The following is an 11,877-nucleotide window of genomic DNA, read 5'->3' on the forward strand; positions in this document are numbered from 1 at the left end:
TTTATTAAAGCTATGCCCTCTTTATAGATGGGAAGCAAACGTTCTGAGTGCATGATGGGGTTTAACAACATTCGTCATCAGCTGTATCCTTTTGTGTCCAAATCTATCATAACACTGACTCGAAGTCCTTTAAACAGATGAAGTCAAGTTGCTTTATCTCACACTCCACTACATAATTTGCCAGTAATCCATTTTTTGTGTCTATTATGCATTTTTTGACTTGTTCATCACCATAATAATGTTCTCTGTGGCCATGAAGGGCAGCTCGTGGCGGATGTGTCTCTCGGTGACTTTGGGGTAGACCACAAGACCCTCTGTGATGTTCTGCAGCGTGCTGAGGATGATGTCTGCTGTCAGAAAGGACTTGGGCAGGGAGATCCTCCTGCACAGGAGCAAGGCAGAGAAGAGAGGAAAGAAACCATCAGTAACGACAAGTAACAGCTTTTTACTCAACCACTGAATCCTGGGTAACATTGGGCGACCTTGGCTCAGGAATCGCATCTGTAACCGGAAGGTCGCCGGTTCGATCCCTGGGCTCTCTGTCCTGGTCGTTGTGTCCTTGGGCAAGACACTTTACCCTACTTGCCTACTGGTGTTGGCCAGAGGGGCCGATGGCACGATATGGCAGCCTCGCTTCTGTCAGTCTGCCCCAGGGCAGCTGTGGCTACAACTGTAGCTGCCTCCACCAGTGTATGAATGTGAGAGTGAATGAATAGTGGTATTGTAAAGCGCTTTGGGTGCCTAGAAAAGCGCTATATAAATCCAATCCATTATTATTATTATTATTATTATTATTATTATTATTATTATTATTATTGTGCAATAAACACTGTATCACAATCATGAGTCTTAATTGTAGAGATTTACACCAACTCTGGACTCCATATTCATCAACACAATCTATCATGACGTCATTTGAAGCTCAGCCAAGCATGTCTCACTTATAGCTGGTTAAATGTTTTAGTTATAATCTCACCACTTCAACCAGTAATCTACTACTTCCAGCTGGTAAACCATTTAACAGCTTTGAGTGACCAAATTCACCTTTCATGATGTTTACTTAATAAATAAAACAGTGTTTGCACTTTTATCTTGCTTTTAGTTAATGTTAACCCATATTGCCACTCATAGCTATACTTTTAGCAAATCATACTTTTTTCTTTTTTTTTTTTAACCACCCAGTCATGGTTTATTTAACCAATACCATTTTCAAATTTGTTGACTTTCACTCAGGTGTTCAAACATTTTTTACAGTAGAGAAAATTTCTTCATGTAAAACCTGGCTAACGCAGAAGCTAAACTTGAGCTACCTAATCCTAATTAAGAATCATTGTTCCCTACTTATTGTATGTGTCTACATTAATGCAACATCTTTTTCAAAGTTCAGAGTTATAGCATCACATCAAATTCACAGCTGTGTAAATGTGTCCGTAGTATCTGTACAGTCAGGACCTGGTAGCATGCACATGATTATTAAGACCTCCTTTATTCTCTGCAGACCCAAGAAAAAAGACATGTGGACTGCATCATATTTTCCTACACTCTCATCTGGTTGGGGCTTCCTTTTCTTGATTTCTGGAGAGAACGTATTTATCAGTTCCTCGGTCAAAAGGAGTTTGAACTCCAGGTACTGGGAGGAGTTCTTTTTAGAATTTCAAAGTTCTCTCTGAAGCCACGAGTTGGAGTAAAAGCTTCGCATGTTTGTTGTTTGTTTTCTTCTGAATCTCATTGCACTGCATGATGGTTTCAGCATTCTCTTGTCTTAAGGTAAGACTCACCTGTTTGCCCAGAAGTCACACAGGTGAGTTTGACATCCAGTTATGCATCCCTTAGATTTTGGAGTAGCAACAGCAGTATTTTTTCTTCTTCTTTTTTCTCCTGACAAAAACAAGACGATAGTTAAATACTAATGTACGAGGACAAAACCTGTGATGAAACTATCGCTGATTTAAAAAAGAGATGAGAATGTTCTACAGGGATGAGATCCAATCAGAATTGAAAGTGTGTAGAGAAGCGGGGTGATTTTAGAAGTTAGCCATGCACAATTTGATCTGTTGCCAACAAACAGGGTGGTGGAAACTCCTATGCTCCCAGTTTCTCATGAAAAGTTGCCTACCATAGCAGTATAGTTTTGCAACATGGCATTTGGGTCTTCTAACTAAAATAGGAACATAAATAGCACCATCATTGCCAGACCTGGCTCACATCTGGTTGACATACACCCTGCCATGACACCAGTCAGTCAGAAGTGCCAGCTTGATGCCGGATCTGGGCCAGACCTGTTTTCTATGAGCCTGGGCCACATAAACCAAACCAAAATCGGCCAGATGTGGCATGCCATTACACAAACAGTGCCATCTACGCCAGGCCTGGCCCATATCTGGATGACATACCACTTACCATGCCAGAAGTCAGCCAGCAGTGCCAGGTTGACTCCAGCTCCGGGCCAGACCTGTCTGCTATGTGGGTTCAGGAGTGCCATGAGATGATCATGTTCAAGAGGCAGCAGCTGTGGTTAAACAGGAAGGTGGAGACAATGACCTGCTGGCCAGAATCCAGCGAGACCCCTACTTTGCACCCATTCTAGGGCAGCTGGATGCTTTGCTGGACCCCAAGACCTTTACTGGGCGTGCTCCACAGCAGGTACAGCACAAAAAGCCTTATTTTTATTCAGATTCTGGCAACAGATGAATGTTTTCAGCCAAGCTGCAGCTCTCCTATTACTGCAGCTGTGTCTGCTGCCCCCTTGGTGACTGTGAGGACTGTTAACAAACTAATGGTATAAAAATGTTTTTTTTCTCCCTGCTCTTCTTCTTCAGGTGGCAAAGTTCCTGGCTGAAGAAGTACGCCCCCTACTGGAGCCATATGAAGCTAATTTGCACGTCAAGGTTGAGCTTGTGGTTTAAATCCTCTGCAGTCAGGGGATGTGCCAGCGTGTCTCATGACTGATTAAAGATTTTTATTATTTTATTATGTTATTTTATTTATTACTTATTTATTTTGTCCATTTCAACTGTTTTTTTTTTAAATGACAAAAACCAACAAAACAAACAAACAAAAAATACATATATCAATCACCTGGATCACCTGTTGAGAAAGGAAAAAAAGAGAAAACAAGCAACAACAAAAAAAAAGAGAGCAATATAATAAACAACATCACGATGATCTATGTGAATATAACAGTAAATACTAAATATTGAATATTATTGTAAGATCGACAGCACACAGTGTGCTTTGAGGTAGGAGCCAAAAAGGGTGTAGTTTGTGTGAGCACCCGTGTGTACACCTGTGAGCATGAGCGCACTTGTATGTAACAGGTTCCTTCATGTAATGATCTGCTAGAGGGTGTGTGTGTGTGTGTGTGTGGGGGGGGGGGTACAGCCCCGTCCTCCAGGGCATGAAGCAGGTATGGAGGAGATCAAGACTCCAGACATCCAGAGGCCCCCAGAACACAAGAGACCAAGGAAGACCAACAGAGGGGCAGCCGCGCCACTGTCCCAGTAAGAGCTGAGGAGAGTCCTAGATGAGGGGTCACTCAGCAGCTGTGGAGCAGAAGCCAGGGGGGGTTGCAGTGACGCGCCCATGAGCTCCGCCGGCAGCCAGCTGCGCCAGAGTGACCGAGCCCCAGGCCGAAAAGCCAAGGGCACCCCGAAGGGGCCCTAGCGAGCCCCAGGCTCCAGGCCCCTACAAGCAGCGACCAGGAGTGAGCCGGTGTGTACCTGGACGCCCATCCCTGGACACAAAGAACCACCAATGTCTGAGGGCATCTGGAGACATACATAAATAGACACTGTACACACAATCACACTCCCCAAGCGTAGTCTATAACCCAGGTCTAGGTACCCTTGCCCCTGGAGGGGGAAACTACACCCAGACCCAGGTAGTGTTACCCTCTTCCCTGGGGTGGAGAGAAGCAGACCACCCCGACTTCCGCAGCAGCAGGGAGGCCCCACAATCAGACGGCCAACTCCTCCTCCTAGCCCCCCCGCCCCAACAGGCAACAGAGAACGGGGGTGAGAGAAGACTCCAAACCTCCCTCAGCCCGCTCATATGTAGTGTTGATGCATGTGTGTTCTAAGGTGCATTTAAAACCCAGGAGGGCATGGAGCTACCTGCCCGAGAGCAGCAGGTAAGCGCATAGCCCCTCCTGATAGCCCTCAATGTCTACGTGTATTTAAAATTGAGTAATACACATCACATATTCTCCATAACCAGTGTGATCGTATTTGCTGAATGTTGTTGGAGAAAGTTGAGTCATGATTTTGATTGTGCAATGTCATGGAATAGCGTCCAATATGTCATGTCCTAGGGTCATTATGGGAGTGGTGAAGTTACTGAGTTACTATTTAAAAGCTAACAGAGAGCTACCATTCAACCTGCAATCAGTCATCCCTCATCACAGAGTGAGTATAAATGCCTCCTCTTTCACTCATTGTTACTCTAACTTAATGTTTTGGTGTTGTAAAACTGTTACTTTTAGCCACGCCTTCTGCTGTAGTCGATATGTTCTTTAATAGGTTTCTTTTTTACAGTTCAAACTTTGTTTTGTAGAGAAGGTTGCTTTGATTTTGTTGTATCTATCTCCACATGCTCTATAGCAGCATGCAGCTGTGGGCATTGCTCCCCGTCTGCCTGGCTTTCTTTGGCACTGCAGGCATTTGGACTGTGTGAGTGTTTCATTTCCTTTCTTAACTCACTTCTCATAAAATGTTTTACCTTATTTCTCAAACCCAAACACATTGGCAGTGGTCTTTATTCAGACCTCTTGTCTGTGTAAATCAGTACAGCAAATGTGGACGTATTCACAACCCATGTGTTGTGCTGGTATCAATAAATGCAACTATTCATGCCTTGAGGTTGAGCTCAGTCATGCCTCTGTGAAAAGCTGTGGGCAAGCAAACTGATAAAGACATAAAACATGCAGTATAGGTTATCTATAAGGTTTGTCTTCAGTTTAAAGTACATATTTAGCTTAGGATAGGTGCCTAAAGGTACTTTATATTAAACATCTTGCTTCCACGCCTGCAGGATTTGCACTACATCTCTCTGTGAACTTTCATTTTGATGTTAGCTATACAATTGTTGATTAAAATATATTTTATAAGATGTGTTCCAATCTAACCAAGACCACATTAAAACTAAAAATAAGAAATATTACATGTTTTTTCTTGTAGTATATGCATGTGTTAGGTATCCCTCAGTTAGTTATTTAGTTGATTACCACCATGTTGGACCAACTTTTACTCTCAGAACTGCCTAGGGTCTTCATGGTATAGATGCATTATACATTAGCTTTAGCACTAACACACTAACTAGATTGCTAAACTAAATTATATTGCTAAAAGTATTTACACGTTTAGCTTCACATTCATGTGAACTTGACTGATATCCCATTTTTAATCCATAGGTTTTAAAATGATGTTGGCCCACCCTTTGCAGCTATAACAGCTTCAACACTCCAGGAAGTCTCTCCATGTTTATGTGAATTTTTGAGCATTTTTCTTTTTTTTTGTGTCCCGTTTGGATCTTTAGCCATCAGAATTGTTGTCTTAAGGCCATGAAAGATGCCAAGCGGATTTATTTTACCAAGTGGATCATCATGGCCTTGCCATATTGGTCCATTTGATTGACCTTTATTATAATTATGAATTTATTTTATTTTCAGTTGCTACAAACGGGACAGACATGACTGGAGGATAGGACAGGGAGAAAGAATGAAAGAAAGAGAGGGAGAGAAAGAAAACCAAAGGGGAGAAGAGACGGTGAGAAAGGGGGGAAGAAAGAGAAAAACAAACAAACAAAAAAAACAAAAAACACCTGGGTCACCTGTATGGAGAAAAAAAAAACAGAAGAGAAAGCAAACAACAAAGAGCAACATAATAAGAAAAAAAAGCACCATCACAATAAACTAGCTAGCAGTAGATACTAAATAATAAACGATATTGTGCAGCACGCAAGATAGACAGCGCACAATGTGCTTTGAGGCAGCAGCCAAGAAAGGTGTAGTCCGCGTCTGTGAATACCCGTGTGTACACCTGTATGCACACCTGTGTGGATCAGCATGCTTTTATTCCAAAGGTTTCTCCATGTAACGATCTGCTAGGGAGTGTGGGGAGCCACAGCCCCGCTTCCAGGGTATGAAGCAGGTATGGAGGAGATCAAAACTCCAGACATCCAGAGGCCCCCAGAACACAAGAGACCAAGGAAGACCAACAGAGGGGCAGCCGCGCCACTGTCCCAGTAAGAGCTGAGGAGAGTCCCAGATGAGGGGTCATTCAGCAGCCGCGGGAGCAGAAGCCAGGGGGAGTTGCAGTGACGCGCCTGTAAGCTCCGCCGGCAGCCAGCTGTGCCTGAGTGACCGAGCCCCAGGCCGAAAAGCCAAGGGCACCCCGAAGGGGCCCTAGCGAGCCCCAGGCTCCAGGCCCCGATAAGTGGCCACCAAGGAGTGAGCCGGTGTGTACCCGGACGCCCACCCCCAGACACCATTTTTCTAGAAGCACATTTGTGAGGTCAGACACTGATGTTGGACGAGAAGCCCTGGCTTGCAGTCCCTGATCGAATTCATCCCAAAGGTGTTCTGTTGGGTTGAGGTCAGGACTCCTGTCAGGCCAGATATGTTCTTCCACAGCAAACTCGCTCACCCATGTCTTTATGGACTGTGCTTCGTAAACTGGTGTGCAGTCAAGTTGGAACAGGAACCATCCCCAAACTGTTTACACAAAGTTGGGACCATGAAACTGTCCAAAATGTCCTGGTATGCTGATGCATTATGAGTTTCCTTCAACGGAACTAAGGGCCTGAGACCAACTCCTGAATAACTATGCCATAATCAAAACCACCAAACTTTGCACCTGGCACATTGCAGTCACAGTCGTTCTGCTGGCATCTGCCAAACCCAGACTTGTCCATCAGATTGCCAGACGGAGAAGTGTGATTCGTGTCTCTAGAGAACATGTCCTCATGTCCTTATGTTATATTAAATTCTCTCACAAATGTTTGTAGAAGCAGTCTGCCTGCCCAGGTGCTTGATTTTTTTTCTACTCGGTCCTGGTGGTTTTCAGGTGTTTACACATCTGTCTGTGTGTGCACTGAGTTTAACATGAGAGCATGACAACTATAAGGGAAAATGACTAAACTTATCAGATTTGGGGATGACATTAAAATGAAGACTGTGCAAGAGCTTGGCATGGTCACAAGCAGTTTTACTCAAGTTTGGGAATCTGCAATAATAAGTATGCTTGGCTTCTCAAACAGTTATATATGTATATAAAAAATGTTTAATCATACCCTTGCAAAGGCACAAACATTCAGCAGTCACCAACAGCCTTATTTCTTTCCATCAGATTTGCAGTAGCTGTAACAAATGGATCAGTCAACCTAACAGAGGGAATCCCGTACATCAGGTCGGTGTAAATCCTTTCTGTTCCAAGAGCCGAGTACAGAATAAAGGACTTAAACTGAAATAACGGTGAACTGGCAGGCTGCTGTCGTCATGTTCACAGCCTTAAAGGAACCTCGTGATTCACTAATTTGTCTTTCTGCTGCTAGCCAGTGTGGCACTTCCAACCCACAGAGCTGTCTCTTCTCCCAGGTCTGCAACATCTGCTGCTTTTTAGGTAAAAATTATTCAAATAAATATCCCAATATAGAGGAAGAGTGCTTGCTATCTGATTTCCCTAATTAGTTCATTTAAATTCAACAGCAGCTGCCATTTGTCAGAGCTGTAGTTTCACTTTGATTCTCTGCAGCTTTGGTCATTTTTCGCTCGTTTCGTAACCACCTTATGTCCGTGTTTCTCAGCCCTGTGGGTCGTGGCGATCCGTTTCCAGCAGGTCAGAGACTATGGTGATCACGGAAAAGGCAACATTGCCAGCATTGTTTTAGGATTCACCTCCTCCATATCGATCTCCGTCACCGGGAACTTCCAGGTAGCACTTTTATCTTGTGAACTTGTTTTACTCTGTTAAAGATTAAAACTTTATCCGTGAAAAATAACATGAAGATGACTGTATGCTAATCAAACTCTCCACTCCCCTCTGCTTGTCCTGTGTAGCAATCAGTTTTAATGATTATTCACACTGTGGGAGCAGTCCTGGCTTTCTTCCTTGGCCTGGCCTACTTCTGGGTACAGCTGTATCTAACTTATCGGGCTCAACCATCGCAGGACCGATGGTGGGTGGGGCCTGTCAGGGCGACCTTCTGCATCATCTGTACCGTCACGGTTATTGTTAGTATCCTTCCTGTCTTCAAACTCCTTCATGCAATCCAAGATAATGCTTTTGCCCATAGTAAGAATATTCAGTTGTGGAGAATTTTTAAATTTGTATTTATTTATTTATTTATTTTAATTTTTTTTTACATTTTAAGAACATTTTCAGTTATTTTAATTTTAAAGAATATGTCCAGAATGAGCTACCTATTTCTATATCACCTAACTTCAAAATATATCTATTAAATTAAGATTTTTCTTTAGTTTTTTTTAAAACTTATTGTTAATGCAACTATCCAGTTGTCCAACCACATGGTTGCCACTTAATGTATTTAGAAGACACGGTAAAGACAACCTGTAAAGTTCAAACTGAGCATCAGAAAGGGGAAAAATGGCGATTTAAATGTCTTTGAACATTGAATTGTTGTTGTCGCCAAACATGCTTGTTTGAGTATTTCGGAACCGCTGATCTGCTAAGAATAGGAAACTGAGGGTATGATTCACGTGGCTCACCAAAGATAGACAACAGAAGACTGAAAAAAACGTTGTCTGGTCTCAATTTCTGTTTCTATTCAAATGGTAGGGTCAGAAATTGGCACAAATAATGTCAAAGTGTGGCCCAATTCTTCTTTGTATCAAAGGTTCAGGCTGCTGGTGATGTAATGGTTTCTGTTGCTACACTTTGGGCCCATTAGTATCAAATGACCATCATTTGAATCCTACAGTCTACCCTTTTTCACCACAGCGTACTAATTTTCACTTTATCCTACCAGTGCCATGTCACGAAGCTCAAATCATCAAAAATTGGTTTGTTCAACCAATTCTCTCAAAACACATGAACAATCACCAGATCTCAATAAAATAAAGCACCACTGCATGTTGAGGAAAGGGACATTTACATCATGGATGTGCAAACGACAAATCTGCAGCCACTGTGTGATGCTGTCACGTCAATATGGAAATCTGTACTATGAATACAATTTAAGCGGATAAAATGGGTCCAACCCAGTACTTGCAAGGTGTACCTAATAGAGTGGCCAGTGAGTGTTGATACGTTTGTTTTAACACTGTATTTCTAGTGCATTGCAATAAGTGTTGAGGACCGCTGTAGATTCATGAAAAAATACTGATACATGCAGTATTTGCTGTGACTGTGGTTTCCCATTTCTTTGAACTTTTTTAAATGACTGAATTCTCATTGAGCTCATATTGAACCGTACTGTGTGTAGAGCTATTTCTCACATGCATTTTAAATGAGCCCTCTCACTGCTGTGACTATACATCCCTATACACAGACAGTGTTTGGGCTGAGAATAAACACTATAGTGTCTGAAAGCATCAATGAAGCAGCAACTAGTGTTAGGCTTACTATTGAATTTACTCTGATGTGCGGTTGTTCAGCATCGTGCTCCTTAACTGCTCTTCTCTCCTTCAGTGTCCATTTTCCACATCACAGGCTTTTCCTCTGGAGCTGCTGCGTGTGAATGGATTCTGGTGATGTCGTTCTTCTGCCTCTTTGGCCTTTTTGCAGCCGAGTTCAGACACATCGACTGCCACAGCCTCACCGTACAGAAGCAAATGTTTACGAATGACCGCAGCCACGCATCAATAGAAATGAATGGTTATGTTATAAATACAATTAGCTAAAAACACTGTACTGGATCTGTGTGCTAGTACACATGGTTCAGAATGCATTATGTTCGGTCATTATATATAGAACTGCTTTTTAATTTATTCGCATGTTTTCCATTTTGAAGACTCAGTACGGCAGATCTGTTTCATGATCTATGACAGCATCTTTTGATGTGATTCATCATGTTTATGTCATTACTATCATTAGTAAATTATTTTACTATTACACAGTCAACTACCATACGGGCAGCATTTTCTATTTATAAATTTTTAGAAGAATTTCAAATAAATAACTTGGGTACAGAGACGCGTGTCTATCCTTTTATTTTTTTGAAAATTTTGTGAATGCTAGTTTTAGGTTTTGTTCTCGTGTTAAATACAGAAAATAGACAAAAATCAGGTACTTCTTCGTCCCATACAGCAATAACCACAGACTAACACATGATGGCGCTGTTTAACAATCTTAATCTGCTACAACAGCCTCTACATGATCCCTCTCTTATTATTTAAGCCACTTCTTAAAATCATTCATATACCCTCTTTTCCTCTCTTGCGTTTTCTTATTTTCATCTTCATGATGTGAAATCAACTGGTGATTGCACGCAGTGAAAACCAGTGAACATCAGCTCTTTTTCTGCAGCATTGTCCACCTGTCAGCTGGAGGAAGCTTTAAAAGGAGGATGGCGGTATGGAGGAAATGTTGAGTTATTGAGAAAACGAGAGAAACAAAGGCCTTCATATGGCGTAACACACGAGAGAGTACTGTAAGATACATTTAAAATGGTTCATTCTTGAGTTTTACCTGCACTTTAAACTTCCTTTTTTATAATTGTCAGAAACACCACCGGCCAGCGGGGGTGCTGTTGAGCATTTCTGGCTGCTGATCATTGGGCTGCTGGGAAAATGCACCTCTGGTGGCATGCCAACATGTTTTTTTGTAAGATACCTCCAATTTAGAAGGAGGTTTCGCATTCACTGCAATTTGTCAAGGCTATTTGCAGCGGGCAAAACAATGAAGCTCTCATAGCTGATGCTGATAGTGGGAGAGGTCCTACTCTTGGCTCCAGCATGCAAACTCTTTCTCTCATCCAAGTTCTTTATTTATTTTAGAATATTATCTCAGGGTCTGTTGGTAACATCTTGGTCGTGCTTTGTGAACATCAACATATCTAATTTTGTTTGTATCTTTATTTATGTCAACAAAAAATCACTAGGGGTATGGTCGAGATGGGAATAGTGGGCCCCCGGTGTCCTGCTATGTTTCGGGAGCATTCTTTCACATACTCCACACTGTGTGATGTAACCAGAGGGGGGCTTTGATGAGCGGGCAGAGGGAGCAGACGGACAAGCCCGGAATTCTATGGGAATTTTTCAAAGTGCTGTTCATTACCAGTGTTCCTGCTGCAGGCAGCATGCAGGGTTTGAACATTACAGTCTCATGATCAGGGCAGATTAGAAAGAAGATTTAACTTCCTGACGTTACTCCAAAGTGCATGATTTAAAATAAGTTCACCCCTTATGCCGGTCTTTTTCTGCTTATGCTGAAATAACAAAAATGCTCTTGAGTTCTTGCTGCTTATAATAAGGAATTCAGAAGGAGGCCTTTTGGTGCCAAAACACCCTTAACCCTGCTGTTTTCATTAGTGAGTATAAAAGGCTCCTGATAAAGTAATAAAAACTCATAAAACCACCAGTAGCGACATGCAAAGACTGGGAGGCCCTTGATGTAAATGTCAGAAAAAAAGGTCTGGATCCTCTATTGTAATATGGGAGAACATGGTTTATGTGGTGCCTGCCTTGTTGCTTTTGACTTTGAGTCAAGAAGAAGGTAAGAGCGCACTTGCTCTCAAGGCCCGCGCTGTAATCTCTCCCAACACCTGCTTATGCCCTAGTCTGTCTTATCCTGGCAACACCTCTTGAGCAGAAACAAAAGCACTGCTTTCCTATTGCGGAGCGGAGTAACTGCCTCCAAGTTCACTATCAGACGCAACCGGCAACCCTCGGACGCTCCGGTCTCTCTTTAACGCTGGTCTTAT

General features: G+C 42.5%; 1 protein-coding gene across 3 annotated transcripts; it reads left to right on the plus strand.

The window, feature by feature from the left end:
* The first annotated feature begins 4,378 nt into the window (after positions 1–4,378).
* Positions 4,379–10,100, plus strand: tmem150b (transmembrane protein 150B). 3 transcript variants are annotated; one of them, XM_026163721.1, is made up of 7 exons: positions 4,379–4,403; positions 4,599–4,667; positions 7,344–7,403; positions 7,549–7,616; positions 7,801–7,928; positions 8,054–8,231; positions 9,645–10,100. In XM_026163721.1, exons 2-7 carry the CDS (start codon positions 4,603–4,605, stop codon positions 9,854–9,856), a joined length of 711 nt encoding a protein of 236 aa, XP_026019506.1. In that variant the 5' UTR covers positions 4,379–4,403; positions 4,599–4,602; the 3' UTR covers positions 9,857–10,100. The 3 variants fall into 3 exon arrangements, with proteins under 3 accessions (XP_026019506.1, XP_026019507.1, XP_026019505.1); XM_026163722.1 differs by having other exon boundaries at positions 4,391–4,403; positions 4,602–4,667; XM_026163720.1 differs by lacking the exon at positions 4,379–4,403 and having other exon boundaries at positions 4,588–4,667.
* The last annotated feature ends 1,777 nt before the right edge of the window (positions 10,101–11,877 follow it).

Source organism: Astatotilapia calliptera, chromosome 4 (assembly GCF_900246225.1).
Source record: "Astatotilapia calliptera chromosome 4, fAstCal1.2, whole genome shotgun sequence".
Lineage (NCBI taxonomy): Eukaryota > Metazoa > Chordata > Actinopteri > Cichliformes > Cichlidae > Astatotilapia > Astatotilapia calliptera.